This window comes from Dromiciops gliroides, chromosome 5 (genome assembly GCF_019393635.1).
Source record: "Dromiciops gliroides isolate mDroGli1 chromosome 5, mDroGli1.pri, whole genome shotgun sequence".
NCBI classification, from domain to species: domain Eukaryota; kingdom Metazoa; phylum Chordata; class Mammalia; order Microbiotheria; family Microbiotheriidae; genus Dromiciops; species Dromiciops gliroides.
The window spans coordinates 123,779,905-123,796,897 of record NC_057865.1 but is presented as its reverse complement, the minus strand read 5'-3'; the positions used below and the strand labels follow the sequence as shown (position 1 = coordinate 123,796,897).

The 16,993-nt window shown below is 40.5% G+C and overlaps 1 protein-coding gene across 1 annotated transcript in view; it reads right to left on the bottom strand.

The window, feature by feature from the left end:
* The window catches only part of WASL (WASP like actin nucleation promoting factor), a 120,055-nt gene extending 105,020 nt beyond the window's left edge, over positions 1-15,035 (bottom strand). Inside the window, 1 exon segment of the mRNA XM_043966282.1 lies at positions 14,655-15,035. Within this exon segment, the coding sequence (XP_043822217.1) occupies positions 14,655-14,780 (126 nt within the window). The 5' untranslated portion in view covers positions 14,781-15,035.
* Between the last annotated feature and the right edge of the window lie 1,958 nt (positions 15,036-16,993).

Genomic DNA, 16,993 nt, shown 5'->3' with positions numbered 1-16,993 from the left:
AGAATGCAAAGGACTCTTTCTCATGTGATTCTCACAACAAACCTGGGAGGTAGAATGCTATTATTATCCACATTTTACAGATGAGGAAACTGAGGGAGACAGAGGTTAAGTGATTTGCCCAGGGTCACATAGTTATTAGTAAGTAAGGCTGGATTTGAACTCAGGTATTTTTTGACTCCAGGTCTATATCATTTATCTGCTCCTAGGTAGGAAAAAGCAAAGGGGTTGGGGTGTGGGGATAAGGGCTTAAAAGGGAAGGAAATGTTAGGGAGAGAATAATCACAGGTTAAAACTCAGCTTCAGAGGATTGTACTTATTGTAAAGGCCGAATTAAAAGGGAAAGAAAGTATGAAAGCCAGTGATGGGGTATGGAAAGGGATAGAGGAAAAGCAATGGAATGGATGTAGATGTTTCACTTAAAAATAATACTCTGCTTTTACTACTGTTTTCCTTGTAAAGGGATTTCAGGAGCAAAGAGAGGAAAAAGTATGAGTATGATAAAAGAAAATGCATAATTAATTAACAATTATAACATTGAACAGCACAGAAAGAATAGAAGAGGATAGCTGAATGTATTAGAAAGTAGAATTCAACATGATGTGGTACATAAGAAAAACTTGGAACAGATTCATATAGAGATTTTATTATGCTTTGCTGAAGGGGAAGACAAGTAAAATAATGCACTATCTGTGGAATTATCAACTGATAACAATCCTAGAAGGCTTGTCTGCAAGTTTGTTACAAAAGAAAGTCACTAAATCTGCATATCCTTTGGACCCAGCAATACCACTAGTAGGTTTGTACTCCAAAGGGACCAAAAGAGAAAGGGTCCATGTGTACAAAAATCTTGCTAGCAGTACTTTTTGTTGTAGTAAAAAACTGGAAACAAATTGAGTCTTCATCAATTGGTGGAATGGATGAACCAAATTATGGTATATGAATATAATGGAACATTACTGTTTCATAAGAAATAACACAAAAATTACAGATTCAGAGAAAACTGGAATATGTGTAAGAACTGGCAAAAAGTAAAAAAATTAGAAAAAGGACAATTTTATATAATTACTACAATATTGTAAAGAAAATAATTTGAAAAGACTTAAGAATTCTGGATCAACAAAATGACCAATCATGACATCTTTTTTTTTTTTTTTTGGTGAGGCAATTGGGGTTAAGTGACTTGCCTAGGGTCACACAGCTAGTAAGTGTTAAGTGTCTGAGGGCCGGGATTTGAACTCAGGTACTCCTGACTCCAGGGCCGGTGCTCTATCCACTGTGCCACCTAGCGCCCCCAATCATGACATCTTAAAGCCAATGATGAAGCATGTAATGAAATTCCTGGTTTCACATGAGTCTCTTTTTCTGTTCTTTGTATATGGAAAATGTTCACACATGTGGTTGGTGTCTGTCAGGTTCAGGATAACAAAACATTAAAACAAACACAAAAAGAAAAAGACTCAAGGAGACTACAATGTTCAAATATAACCAAACTAAACTAGTTGTGATTTGTTCAATACATTGAAGAGTTGTAAAGTTACCAATGTGCCTTTAGTTGAAATCCTTTCAAGACAGGGGATTTTCATTTCTCATTTTTGGTCTCCATGGGTCATATTGCGTCTCCAATCTATTCATGTATCTTACTCAGTTTCACTCTATATACCAATGCTACAATTGTATAATATCTGTTATCCTGTGATCCTAATGCTACAAAAAGATACTAGCAAAGATGCTGCAAAAGAAAAGACAGATTGGGAGAGGAACAACTATATATGTCTTTTATGCACTAAAAGACTTCTGATTCATAAAACCATTTAATACTTAAAAAATGTAAGTGCTCAGCTTGACATCTGAAAAAATATTACTTCTATATCTAGGATCCATGATTAGAGTGAGCAAAGAGATAGCATACTGTTTTCCCTCTGGGAATCTTCATAGTTAAATAAAATGTATTAATAAGCTGAGAATTAATGCTAATAACAGTTCACATTATGTCCTCTTTAATATTTGTTAAGTACTTTAACATCTATTTTCTCATTTGACTATAAGGGTTACAGCAATGCCAGTGTTATTACCCCCATTTTTTGAGCCAATAACACTGAGGTTTAAAAAAGGAAAGTGACTTGTCCAGGCCCCATAACCAGAAGTTCAGCAAGGCCAAGATTGGAATCCAAGTTTGATTCCAAGGCCCTTGTTATTTCCATGAAACTACACTGCTTGCTGCAAAGAAAGCTATGATTCCTAGAGAGAATTATAATTTATAATGAAGCTCAGCTATATTTGTAAAGAAAATGTATTTTTTCACTAGAACAGAACTGGAAAAGATCGATACCCTAACTTTTATTAATATCCTCCTCAAAGTATAGTATTAGGAGATGGACTGAAACACAACAGAATACAATTAACCCCTTATAGTGGGTATGATGCCTTCTTTTATATGATCATCATATTAACAAATAAAAATCTGACAAAGTAACTAGAAAAACTGATGGACCCCCCAGCTAGAGTTATCCAGTATCAACAGCAGAGCTTGTATTCTTCAGCCAGAACTTAACCACAGTGTAATTTCAAGCAGTCAACATGGGGAAACTTGGCTGTCCTTATTAAACCTTTTTTTCTAAGTGGTGGACTTTCAAGTCAATTCACTCCAGGACTGAAAATCTGACATAATTCACAATCATTAAACTGAGATTTAAGAGCCAAATAGTAACTTTTAAAAATGTATGTTTTTTCCTTAAAATCCCCAACAACACCATCTTACAAGGTTGACGGTAACTTGCATGTTACTAGCAGATAAAAGGACCCAGTATATTTTCCTTTTAAAAATAATTCTTCTCGGGGCAGCCAGGTGGCACAGTGGATAAAGCACCGGCCCTGGAGTCAGGAGGACCTGAGTTCAAATCCAGCCTCAGACACTTGACACTAGCTGTGTGACCCTGGGCAGGTCATTTAACCCCAATTCCCTCACCAAAATAATAATAATAATAATAAACAAAAGCAAAAAAGAATTCTCAGTTTAAACACCAAATAAAATGGACAAAAGAGGACTGTATATGAAACCATGAATCTTTTATGTAAAGCTTTTTTCTTTTTAAATATAAAGATCAATATGTAAATTTAAAATGTGTACTACTTATATACGATTCTAGCCTTCCTGCTGGTCTCCTTTATGCATTAAAAAAAATACTTTAATGATCTTATCTTTCCCTAATTTCTTTCTTTCTTTTTTTTTGGATAGCCTTTCCTTGGCCCCACCACCCACTACCACTCGCCACAAACTGAAGAACGAAAAACCTACCTATTGACCTAATTATAAAATATTCCCACAGTCCTTCCCAACAGGCCTTCTTGCTGTTCCTCAAAGGACACTGTTTCCTCTTTCAATGTCTTTTTTTTTTAAATTTTTAATTTTTTTTAGTGAGGCAATTGGGGTTAAGTGACTTGCCCAGGGTCACACAGCTAGTAAGTGTTAAGTGTCTGAGGCCAGATTTGAACCCAGGTACTCCTGACTCCAGGGCCGGTGCTCTATCCACTGCGCCACCTAGCTGCCCCATCAATGTCTTCGCCATTACTGTCCCTTATGCCTAGAATACATTCCATCCTCACTTCTACTTCTAAGAATCACATGCATCTTTGGAGAGACTAAGCTCAAGTACTACCCTCTATATCAAACTTCTCCTGATCTCCCCAGTTACTAGTATCCTCTCAACCAAAACTATCTTTATTTTGTATATACACTTATAAACTTATATATGTAAATTATATTGAACCTTCTTTACTCCCTAAAGTAAGCTCCTTTAGGCAAGGAATTGTTTCATTTTAGTCCTTGTAATCGGAGCACTTAGCATAATAGCTGGTACACAGTAGGCACAGATAATGTTTGACCAATTTTCTAGAAAAGTCTCTTTGTGTCTCTTGAAACCTATTTGGTTTCAGAAAATAGTAAATTAATTTAAAATTGATATGTGACCTGAATAGTAAAGGTCATATCATAAAAGTAGTAGGTTAACTCAACCTCCCAAAAGGTAACTGCAAAAGATGGAATGGATCATTTAGATTACATAAAACTGAAAAGCTATTGAAAAAATAAAATTAATTCATTTAGAATATGAAGGGAAATGGCAGCAAAAAATATTTCTAACAAATATCTTTGATAAGTTTTATATGCAAGCTAAACTGACAAATAACAGAAATGTATAAGGCCAAAGGGGATTCCTCAATAAATGTGGTCAACGGGTAAGAACTAATAGTTCTCAAAAAAATTGCAAAACACTAACAACCATATGAAAGAAGCCTCCCGTCACTATTAATTAGAAATGTACAAAAAAGTCCCGAGGTTCTTCCTCATACCCAGCAAACTGGCCAAGATGACAAAGAAAAGAATGGTCAATATTGGAAAAGTTGGAGAAGAACAAAGACATTAATGCACTGTGAATGGGGAACTGTGAAAGCTACCACTCACCCTGGGAAACAGTCTGAAATGATGCAAATATTAGTGGCTAAAAATGTCTGTACCTTTTGAAACAGAGATTCTAAAGCTAGCCATATACCCCCAGGCCACTCACAAAAAAACTCCACATATACCAAAAGTCTTATGATAGTGCCTGCTTGTGGTAGCAAAAATCATTGATTTGGAAACAGCTAAACATATTCTGTTACATGAGTATGATGGAATATTACTACTGTTCAGTAAGAAATAAACATGATGAATGCATCATGCAAACAGAGAAGCATGTAAAGATTTATATGAACTGATACAGAATGAAACAGAGTCAGGAAAACAATACGACAACCATTAACAATGTAAATTGGAAAAAAACCCATAAAATTATAGACATTGAATGGTATGAAATTATAAAGAACAGGTTTGGCCCAAAAAAAGAGATGAGAAGCATCTTTCCCACTCCTCGGAGGTAGGTAGTGTTCATGGGTGTAAAACAATACATATAACATAAGATTTTTTTCAATGTGTTGGCTGGTTTTGCAATTTTATCTTTTTCCTCTTTAAAAAATTCTTAGGATGGCTCTTTGGGAGAGAGTTGGGGAAAATTGCAGGTAATATGAAAACAAATGATATCAATAAGCATCTATTTTTTAAAAGCTGGAAAATCGGCAAAGCCATGCAATATCTAGCATCTAACAAAACAATAACTCAATTTAAAATAAAAACAAGATTTCATAAAATGAACTGATAACAATCATAGCTCTTGCAAATAAATATCTAATTATCCCACCTCCCTAAGTATCCTCTCCAATCTCTCTTTTCTTCTCATTATGTCACCTATGTCACCCCCATACCCTGTTCTCTAAGTAAGGGAACCTCACCAAATACTTCACTGTAAAAACTGAGGCCATCCATGAGATAACTCCCCTTTCTAAACTCTGTATTACCAATCACCTCAACACCTGCTTCCTGATTTAGACTCTGAGAAACAGATAGCCTTTCTCCTTGTAAACCTGAACCTCTCTACTTGTGCTCTTCATCCCATTGTGTCCCAACTCATTTCCTCTTGAAGTTTGCCTCCTTAGTTCATCTTTTTTCCCCTAACTTCAATTTTTTCATTATCCCACTGCTCCTTCCCTATCTGTTGCTTAAACAGGTCCAGATCTACTCTCATTCTTCAAAACTCTCCACTTGATCCCACCACTATTTCAAGCTATTGCTTAATATCTCTCCTTTTCAAAGCCAAAATCCTCCATTTTCTCACCTTAAACCCTTTGCAATTTGGCTTCAGATCTCATCATTCAAATGAAACTGCTGTCTCTTAAGATTACCAATGATCAAATAACTACAAAATTGCATGGTCTTTTCTCGGTTCTTATCCTTATTTACCTCTCTGTAGCTTCTTGACCTCTGACACCACTGCCGCGGGCACTCTCTCCTCCTTGACTTTCCTATCACTGTTCCCACTAAGTTCTCCATCTAATGGCTTCTTCTCAATCTCTTTTACCCTGATCTTTGAACTAACCCTTGTAGTGGGTTTACCCCAAGATTATGTGTTGGGATCTCTTTCTATATATTCTCCAGCCATTTGGCTTGTTTATTGTTTTTTTCTGGACTTCTGTTCTTTTCACTATATTTAAATAATGCCTAAATGACCTTTTTCTTTTTATTATTCTATTCCTATCTCCTCAGATCCTCTTACTCTCCTCTCACTGAAAAAAACAAATAAAAAGAAAAAAGTCCTTTTTAACAAACATAGAAGTCAAGCAAAACAAATTCCCACACTGGCTATGTTCCAAAAAATTGTTTTGCTTTCTGAATCTATCACCACTGTCTCAAAGGTGGGGTAGGGTAGTATATTTCATCCTCAGTGGTCACTGCACTGATAGGAGTTCTCAAGTCTTTCAAAGCTGTTTTTCTTTACACCGTTGTTAAAATGTGGCGAGGCAGATGGGTGGTACAAGGTAAAGAGCTGGGCCTACGGTGAGGAAGACGAGTTCAAATCCAGCTTCTGACATTTACTAGCTGTGTGACCACAGGCAAGTCACTTAACCTCTGTTTCCTCATCTGTGAAAAGAGGGTTAGAAGAGCGTCTATCTCTCACGGTTGTTACGATCAAATGAGATAGTAACTGTAAAGTACTTGGCTCAGTGCGTAGCTATATAAATATTAGCTATTATTATTATAGAAATTATTCTGCTGCTGCTCTACTTTACATCAGTTTATAAAAATATTCCCTTTCCCTGAAACTTTCCCCCTACATCACTTCTTACAGCACAACAGTGCTCTATTACATTCAATATCAAAATTGGTTTAGTCATTTCTCTCCCCCTCCCCATCACCCCAATAAGTATCCAGCCAGTTCTAGCCTTAACTGGCCCACCTGCTTTCCCCTCTACAACACATTCACACTTCACTCTCTAGGTCTATGCCTAGGATGCATTCTCTTCTTGCTCTCCCTTCAGAGAAAGCCTAGCTCCCCTCAAAGTCCATCTCAAATGGTAACTTCTACAGGAAGCCCATCCTAACCCATCCTCTTGGTTGCTTGCTGTGCTCCCCATGAGATTATTTTGTATTTAATTTTCTACATATATATTGTTTTTATCCAATAAGTTCCTTGAGGGGAAGAATTGTTTCATTTTTATTTGTATCCCTGGACTTTAACAGTATCTAACACACAAAAAAAGTTTAATAAATGCTTATTGAATAAATGAATTTTCTAATAATCACAATCATACACTGAAACATAGACTATTAGAACTGGGAAATAAAAGACCACCTAGTATAACTTCTTCCTTTTACTGATGAGAAAACAGGTTAAGAGAAATTAAATGATTTACCCAAGGTTTGCACTGAGTTAGTGACAATGTCAGGATTAGAATCTTCTGATATCCAGTCCAATGCTATATTACTACCTCAAGTTGCTTAATAATTCTCCCTTATTTGCTAATTATTCTCCCTTTGTATTAGTTAAGCCTTTTATAGTCTTTCCTAGAGCTAGTCAATTTTTTTTTTTTTGAGGTAGGAAAAAATAATTTGGCATGGGTGGGCTAAGGTCCAACTTGGAGAAAGTGTGGTTTCCGGGTCCTGCATGTGGAGTCAGAGGACCTGGATTCAAACCTTGCCCGCACTATTTGGGCAAGTTATTTAACTCATGTTTCCTCGTCTTTATAATCGGGCTATTAGATTCATTGTGTCTGTATGGTTATCTATGACTGTATGAATCGCCAGCATATATGCCAAAGAGTACTACAGCACCACAACAAGGAACTTTCCTTGCTGTCAGTAAGAGCACTACAGCTATCTAAAATAAAAATGACAGTCCTTCCTCTCCAAGTATCAACAGGCTACAGGCAATCTGTACTTTCCTATCAAGAGCCTAAGGCACTAATTCCACTCATCAAAAATAACAGGATTAATTTACCAAAGTTTCAAGAATAAGAATGCAAGATTATGTTAAATACAAAATTCAAGACTTTTTGTTAAGTTTGCATGGGCAACAAAAAATTCTTAATTGACTACCAGAAGAACCCTAAGGGCCTGGCTTTCTTTTATTGTGTACTAGTCTTTCAGCAGCTACTGCAGTTACCTTCACTATTTCAAGATCAGAACAATCAAATTACATTTATTATTTAAATAAAGAGTGAAGTCCAACTGTAGTCTGAATCTGAACAGTGTAAGTTTCAGCAATTTTAACAAGCAGAGACGAATTCTAACAACCTTTCTCCACACAATAATTTATTAAGCACCTAAATTTACAATTCACTGTGCTAGACACTGGTGAGGCTACAAAGTAAATAGGTTGGAAAAGCCTAGTCTCAAATACAGTAATTTACTAATAACCTGCATCACTCAGAACTATCTTCTCATCTATCATCTAATATTAGACGAATTCTGGCTCTCATTATCTCCTTCCAGGAACTACTACTGTTCAGCAGTTTCTCCTCCTCTCTCAATATATCCTTCAACATGGCTGCTGAAATAATTTCCCTAAGGAACAGGTCTGACCATGTCACTCCCCTGGTCAAACCATATTCAGTGGCTCCCTACTGCCTGTAGAGTAAAACGGGGGGCCATCTCCAGTCGTCCTGATATATATCTTGCTACTGAACCCAGATGGCTCTGGAGGAGAGAATGAAGCTGGTAACTTTGCACAGCCCTCCCTCACTTAAATCCAGTTCACTGCAAGTCATGACATCACCTCCCCAATGTCATGGTCCTCTTTGAGAAAGGACAAACAAGAGTAAAAGCAAAAAATCCTTAGCTTGGCATTTAAAACATTCTGTATTTTGATTCAAATCTACTACCTTTCTTCAATTATTTTATACTGTTCCCCTTCATGCACTCTCCATTCCAGCTAAATCAGACTAATCGATGGCAAACTCAGCAGACTCCCTATGCCTGGAATGCACTCCTTACTAACTGTAATTTCCCTCCATCATATTTTATGCTTAGTCCGTTGCTGCCTCCACCCCAAAGCTTTTCCTGATCCTACCAGCTGTTTCTGCTACTTCTCTGAATACAACTAAACACAATAAGCTCTTCGAAATCAAGGATTGTTTCATTTTGTCTTTGTATCCCAAGCTTCTAGCATACTAAAAGACTACACAGTACATAGTACATGGTAAATACTGAAATGTCTGTGAGTTGAATTTATAGGGGAGATAAGAAGTACAGACAAATAGAATAACATCAAATGAAATACAATAGGGAGATAAAAAAGTGTTAGGAGAACACCAAAGCAGAAAGTGGGATAGAAGCACAAAGAGGCAATACAAAAAACTTTAAAGGAGCATTTGGCAGGTGAATGGAGTCTTGAGCCAATAACAAGACATCCAGATGGGAATTTGGGATTCTGAAGAAAGGGGCAGCTCTGATCAAACCAAAGGTGAACTTGGGGAAAAGTAACTACATTTTATCCTAGCAGGAGAGACAGAGAATTGGAATAAGATGAAGACTAGTTAGGTCCCCTCATTAAATTATGAGCCCTAGTCAAATGCATTCCCCCTCTGTACAGAGGCTGGAAAGCTCTGGACATGTTCAGTAGCTCAGTTAGAAGAATAGTGTGAAGTAAATGGGAAGATGGGTGCAAACCAGATTGGGTTGGAGGGGTTTGGGATATCAAGGAACATATATACTTTAGTGGGAAGGCATTAGAAGTCTTTAGGGGGTTTTGAACACAGAAATGATATAATCAGATCTGTGTATAAAGAAGATTAAAAGAGGTAAGAAGGATTGACTAGACAGGATAAAGACAAAAAGTCAGGAATAGGAGCAGTAATTTTCATTCCCACTATTAACAAGCATTTACTAACCACTTAATATTGTGGTGTTGTGGAAAAGGAAATTGGTCAGAGCCTGTGTGATTTTGAGCAAGTGAGTTAACCTCTCTGGGTCTTATCTAAGAAAGACAGTATTTTACACTGTATTATCTTTAAGGTCTCTTCCAGCTCTAAACTCTATGATTTTAAATATTAAGCTAAAGATATCCTGGAACACAGAGAACACCTGCTTTCTGCTGTCTAAATGGGTAGGTTCAATAAACAATTAGATAAAAATAAGTTTATTTTTAAAACATTTTTATTTAAAGTTTTGAGTTCCAAATTCTATCACTCCATCCTCTCTGAGGTAGTAAGCAATCAGATATAGGTTATACATGTGCAGTTATGTAAAACATTTCCATAGTAGTCATAAAATAAATAAGGTTTTTTTTAAGTAGACTTTCCAGTATACACAAATGCTGAGGAATAGAAGCAGTGCATATTAATCTTAAATAAGGTTTCTTGCAAGAGATGAGTTAAGTCAACTGAAAAAAAGAAACCAGAGGCAAACATTTGCAAACATAGGACTCCATCCTCTTAAATGAGACAGGAAGCTGCAGTGCTCCGATTCAAGGCTTGCCCTATTCCTTTAGTAATTGGTTTTATATATTCACCTACACTGAGAAAATTTACATTTACTATTTTTCTATAAAGTTTTTTGTTTGTTTTGATTTGTTTTTAGAGAGAGACGCAGTGGACAGAAAGCTGGATCAGGAGTCAGGAAGATCTGGATTCAAGTGCTACCTCTGAAACATGATTGTATCACCATGGACAGACATTGTAACTCAATATCCCCAGGCAACTCTAAAGCTATACATCATCCCGTAGGCGATCACATTAGTAGACAGTTTTCTCACTGGCAGTTCCCTGTATCAATAACAACAGAGGTTCAGTAAAAACAAACAGAAAAAAGCCAATTAAAAAAAAACTAAACTAAAACTAAATTCAACTACGAGAAAGCAGTATTTTTCACTCTAAAACAAGTCCAGATAGTTTAGTTTAGAACATATTTTGATTTTTTCCTTATAAGAAAATTTAACCCGTGGTTTAATAAAAATTAATCAGAAACAGGCTTACTTATTGTAAAAACAACTGTTAGGAGGAAAAAAATCCATTAACACTAAACACATCATTATCCTTAAAAGCATATTTCAGATATGGTATGAAGATTTAGTTCCTCCACAAAACTTTATACATTGAACTCAAATCAACCACAGACAATACAGCAACATCCTTAACAATGTGGAGCATTATCTGTTCCTTATATTATAGTGAATTTCCAACATGCTTAAATGCTAATATTGCTTACACTTAGGGCAATGTCATTATTCGGACTACAAAAAGAGCATCTGTAATTATTCAGCAAAAGTCTAAAATAAAATTTTCCCTAAAATAAAAATATTTCATTTAATTTAACACTTACTAACACCCTTATGTTCTTCACTCCTCTGCTCCAAAGCCTCTGATGTCTTCCTTTCAATTCAATAATGGTGACAATGATAACTATGACATAGATGAGAATAAAATAAAAGCTCCTTAATCTAATGTTTAAAGACCTCCAAAATCTGGCTATCAATTTAGCTCATATCACTGTCCCCTTCCAGGACTCTCTGTTCCTGATAAACTAGACTATTAGCTAGTTGTTCTGAGAACTCATCATCCCATATTTTGACTGGTCACATGTACAAGCCATTTCCCCGTGGCTAGAATCACCTCTCAGAATCCTCATAATCTCAAAGATTATCTTCTTCACAATAGTTTTCCACCTTCTCGAGTTACTCTGTACTTTATTCATCTGTATTCACACTTTATAACCCTCCGCCCTACCTATATCAGAATGTGAGGTCCTTGAAGGTGAAGACTTTCCTCTGTCACTTTATCTCCAGCACCTATCATAATGCCTTATACTTCTTGAACTGAAAGGAACTCTATCCAAAACAGACAGGTATAAGATAGGGTCATTAAGGAAAGCTGAAAAGCAAAATGTTTGTCTTGTCTGATACTAACTGACAAGACAAAGAGGGTGGACAAAGAATAATTTAACAGCTTATCTATCAGCCCACAGTTACGACCACTGAAACACACTGCCTTTCTGTATTAGTTAGTTGTTCAGTGTTCTTCCAAAGGAGTCATTCTTTGAAATTGAAAGAGGTAGCAAACAGTAAACAGCAATGGCAATCTCACAGTAATCACTTAGTATACTTGTATACAAATGTTATTTCCCTTCCTGTCTCAACTAAATTCGTCTGATATGGAAATGTACTTTCTCTTCAGAAAATATAACAAGTGTAATAATGTGATGAAATTTCAAAGCATATCTTACCTATAAGGTAATGCACTACATAGATGGGAATGATCTTTTTCAAATTCTAAACATCTTCACATAGCAGTGGTATTATTCTAGGACACTTATAGAGGTCCTTATAAGAGTGAAGCTCTGGGAGGCAGTTGGTGGATAAAGGGAGAAGTTTCCCAAATGGCCACACGGGGTGGATAATAATAACAGCACCTACTCAGCAAGGTCATTTTGTAAAAAGCACCTGGCATATTTTTGCAAAAAGTGTGATTTTAGCTGACAGTTGAAGGAAGCCAGGAAAGCCCAGGCTTGGGGAAAATTCACAGAGTCAGGAGACAGAGTGTTTTGTAAGAAGGTAACATAGACTATGAAGAGCTGGCTAGACAGCATTTACATAGGTGGCAAGATATTTACAAATATCACATTTGATCTTCACAACAACCCTGGGAAATGGGTGTTATTTATATCTCCATTTTACAGCTGAGGAAACTGAGGCAGGTGGCACGAAGTGATTTGCCCAGTCCTACAGGTGGTAAGGAAGGAAGGGAGGGAGTGAAAAGGTTGGACCATGCCTTTTGGGTTGTTGAAGAAATCAGATGAGATACTGCTTGTAAGACACTTGCTCAGAAATGGTGTGACTCTGCATTTTAAATGTCATTTCTTTTTTTTGGAAACTAATGGAAGTGACTAAACAGCTAAAACAAAATATAAATGAATAAGCAAAGGGAAACAGAAAGCACGTGGCACATTATAAAAATGTTTACTCCTTGCCCTTAAGATTTTTACTTCTGATTTCTAATGTTCAAGGGACTATTTTATAAATACTTTTCCAATTAACAATCACTGGGACAAAAATCTAAAGTTTTAAAAAATAAACATTTCACACTTGCAAGAACAGAAAATAAGGATACAGGCAAAAATCACAAAAGGCCCTTAAATATTTTTTTTCCTTCTTTTTTTTGCCCAGGGCAATGAGGGTTAAGTGACTTGCCCAGGGTCACACAGCTAGTTTAGTGTCAAGTGTCTGAGGCTGGATTTGAACTCAGGTCCTCCTGAATCCAAGGTCAGTGCTTTATCTACTGCGTCATCTAGCTGCTCCCCCTTAAATATTTTAATTCATAAACTCCTCCTCCCTATGGTCTTGGCCAACCACTCTTTCTTTACCTGTGTTGAAACTCACTGTCAAAATCTCTAAACTGAAATTATGTCATGTTAAAATCTAGGCTGTGCCTCAAAACCATGGCCAAACATTATTAAGAAGTTGAATCAAAGGATCCAACCTATAAGCTGCAACTCTTGCACGCTATACAAAGGGTCGACTCTTGGGAAGTTAACAATCTGATAACATTCCTGAAATTTTCTAATCCTGACTTCTTGTACAAACAGGTGTAGCCTGGTGTAATATAACTTTATATTACCAAGGAAGGGAGTTGCATGATTACATCTCTGTCAAATTTTTCTCCCTTATGCTGTGACTGCTTGGTCCCGGGTCACATAAAACTCTGCAGGTGGTAACACGTCAGGGAGAGGAAGAACTAAGCCAGCTCTCCAACAAACTCAACCACAGCCCTACCCCAAGCCACCCGCAGGGAGATGCAGCCCAAGCTTGACAAGGCCTACACAACCACCGTGCACTAACCTCCCCACCCCCAGAACTGCCAGCAGCCAATGTAACGAATGCTTCCGTCAACAACACACATTTCCCCCTTCCCACAGCAGAACTCCTCGCTCCCAACCGGCCATCTGGGGTTGGAGTTAGCCGCCGCACCACCACAACCCAAGACTTAAGGCTCAGCCGTTCCCCGTTCCCCCCACCCCTCTGTGCTTCCCAGGAGCTGAGAAGTAAAAGAGCGAGTTTCCACTGCGCATGGCGGAGAGGCAAACAGCATCCATTCCCCGCCTCCCCAGCCATTCCCGCCCCCACCCCCAGCCTTCCAGGGGAAGGCAAGCACCGGTAGGGGAGGGATGGAAGGAGGAACCAGGCCCGGGTGAAAATGTAGGAGAAACAATCCCTGTCGGAGCAGTCGCAGCATTTCCTGCTTTAACCAGACCTTTCGATTGGAAACGGAAGGACCCGGGGAACTGCTTGCATTGCAAGCCCAAAGCACCCAAGCATTTCTCCCAAAGAGCCCAAAGCCGGGTGAAGGCGGGGGAGAACGACTGGGGTGGGGGTGGGGGTGGGGGTGGGGGTGGGTGCTTCCTGGCACACTTCATTCATTTCTAAGCTTCGTTCTCCCCAAGTCTTTCCCATTTTGGATGGTGCTTTAGACTGGTCAATGGGGTTAAGTGAGAGTCCGGAGAAGAGGAGCCCTGTGTCTGGGGATGGGGAGACTCCCGGGGAGAAGGAACCCCTCCCCCGCCCGCCCCCAGCGGCCTGAGAGTAAAGTTTGAAGCAGAAGAGGTGAAAGGAGAGGGGACAGCGGAGCTGGCGGGGCACGGCCCGGAAAGGTGACACTGCCTCGACCCCCGCTCCTGCAGGCTCCCCGGCTGGGCCCCGGAGGGGAACAGCCAGAGGCAGCGCTGCCGGGACGACCCCTTCCCTTCCCTCCCCTCTCCCACTCTCTCCAGAGGGGGCGGCGCATTTCGGGAAACTGACCACACATTTCTTGCCGAGGAAACTGAAGAGCGCCTCATTCTCTTGCGGAGTGAGGAGCAGCGAGCCCACGTTGGTGACCCTCCTCGGAAGCGGCGGCTGCTGCTGCTGCGGCTGGCTGTTGCTCATGGTGGCGGGGACCGGCGGGGCCGGGACCGGAGCCGGAGCCGGGGCCGTGTCTTCCTCGTCCTCCTCCTCCGCCGCGGGGCGGCCGGGTGGCTGCGTGGGTCTTCCCCTCGCAGTGACAGGGGCGGGGAGGAAAAGAGTCAGAGCCGCAGCATCTCGCAGGCTTCTGGCGGAGGGGGGACGAGGAGGAGCCGGCCGCGGGCGGGGGTGGGGAGAGGAGGAGGACCTCCTTTCGGGCTTGGTGGAGGAGAGAGGTTCTCAACTGCCGGTGCTTCGCTGTCCGCGTCCTCTGCGACTAGCAACGACGCCAAACTCTTGACTCCTCAGGCTCTTCCGCGGCAGCAGCAACGGCGGTGGCGGCTGCGGTGGGGGCCGCACAATCCAACATGGCAGCGGGGGCGGGCGAGACCACAGGACACGGGAGGCGGGGGTGCGCGCCGGAAACTCGCGGCCGCTGGAGTCAGAGCAACCTTTCTCCTCCTCCCCCCCGGCCCCTCGTCCCAGTCGGCCCGCCCAGTCCTGCTCCGCAGGCTCCGCCTCCTCGCCTCTGGGCCCCGCCTCCCCTTCCGCCCGAGGTGGGAGTGCGGCCGGTGCGTGCTGCTGCCCGCCCGCTGAGCGCGAAGGTGACCATGTACTGTCGGGGTCCCCTCCCTCGAGAGTTCGACCTCTTGGCCTGCAGGGGCAGCAGTGTCCGGTTGGGGTCCAGCCTCAATTGTTGCAGCTTCTCGGGGTCTAAAGGATCAGGGGGGTGTGGAGGGGGGCGGGGAATCCCATCTCCCTCCTGCACCCACTCACCTCTCCCCGTGCCCGAACCTCCCGGCAGGCCTTGGCCTTGCCCCCGGGAAAAGGGGCTTGTTCAGGGGGCTCGCAAACGGAGCACGCCCCCGCTCCGCCTCCTAGACACCCTTCCCCCCACCCAGGCAGCGCTGCCCGAAACTGCAGGTGTCCAAGCGTTTCCCCAACTTTGCCCCAACTTGCGAGGGAGTGGAGGAGCCCGCCGGCAGGCCGCTCTGGGCCCCGGGAGATTGGGCGAAAGCGCCCGGCCTTCCTGCCCACCCAGCCCGGAGGGTCACCACAGTCGTGCACCTGGTGGCCTTTCAGCCTCCGCACGCACTTTCGTAGGGAGTCCTAGATTCCACCTCTCTTTTCTCATCCAGGAAGGGGGCTGAAGGCTTTGTTTTTATTTAGTTCCTTTTAAGCAAACTTATTTGGGTAACAGGTCTCTTAAAGTGCCTGGCACATAGAAGGCACTTAAATATTTGTGGAATTAATGTAGAAATAGTTGCCGAATGCTTTGAAATAAACCTCAACATTTTTTTAAATCGATGTTGCTTATTTTTGTGCAATGCTGAATGCTGATACACCCGAATAATGTGTTTGGTTCAAATCAATAAGCATTTATTAAATACTTGCTAAGTGCCTGGCACTGCTCTAGACATAAGCAATACCAGGACAAAAACAACAAAAAAACACCATTCCTTGGTCTCAAGGAACTCACTTTCTAATGAAGGAAACAACATCCAAACAACTAAATGTAAACAAGATGAATTCAAGGTAGATAAAGATAAATCATCTAGGGAAAGCAATAGCATTTAGGGAGTGTAGTGGAAAAGGCTTCTAAAAGGGTGGGAGTTTAGGTAGGACTTGAAGGAAGGCAAGAGATGGAGATTAGAAAGGAGAGAATTTTAGGTGTGGGAGACAGTAAAATGCATGAAATGTGTTGTATGAGAAACAGCAAGTTAATATCACTGGATCTGAGAGTATGTTCAGGGGAGTACAGTACTAGAAGACTGGAAAATTAGGAAGAGTACAAGATAGGGCTTTTAAAGCCAAACAGAATTTTATATTTGATCCTGGGGAAATAGGGAGCCATTGGAATTTATTGTAGGTATGACATGGTCAGACCTAAGGTTTAGGAAGATTAGCTGAGTGCAGGATGGATTGGCATGGGGAGAGACTTGAGGCATGTAGACAAACCATAAGGTTCAATAAATAAAATAGCTTTCTTGGAATATAATAAGAAGCTACTGACCTCCATAAATACTGAGTTTGATTCATTGATGCCTTATTGCATGCATCATAAATAAATAAACCTCAACCAGGATCATAACACATTATTAATAAATGATTATTGGTTGATTGTTATATCTCCTTTGCCCTAAAACTCTGCCACCTAAAACTGATTCCTCAGACAGTCTGGTATTTAGAGACAACTA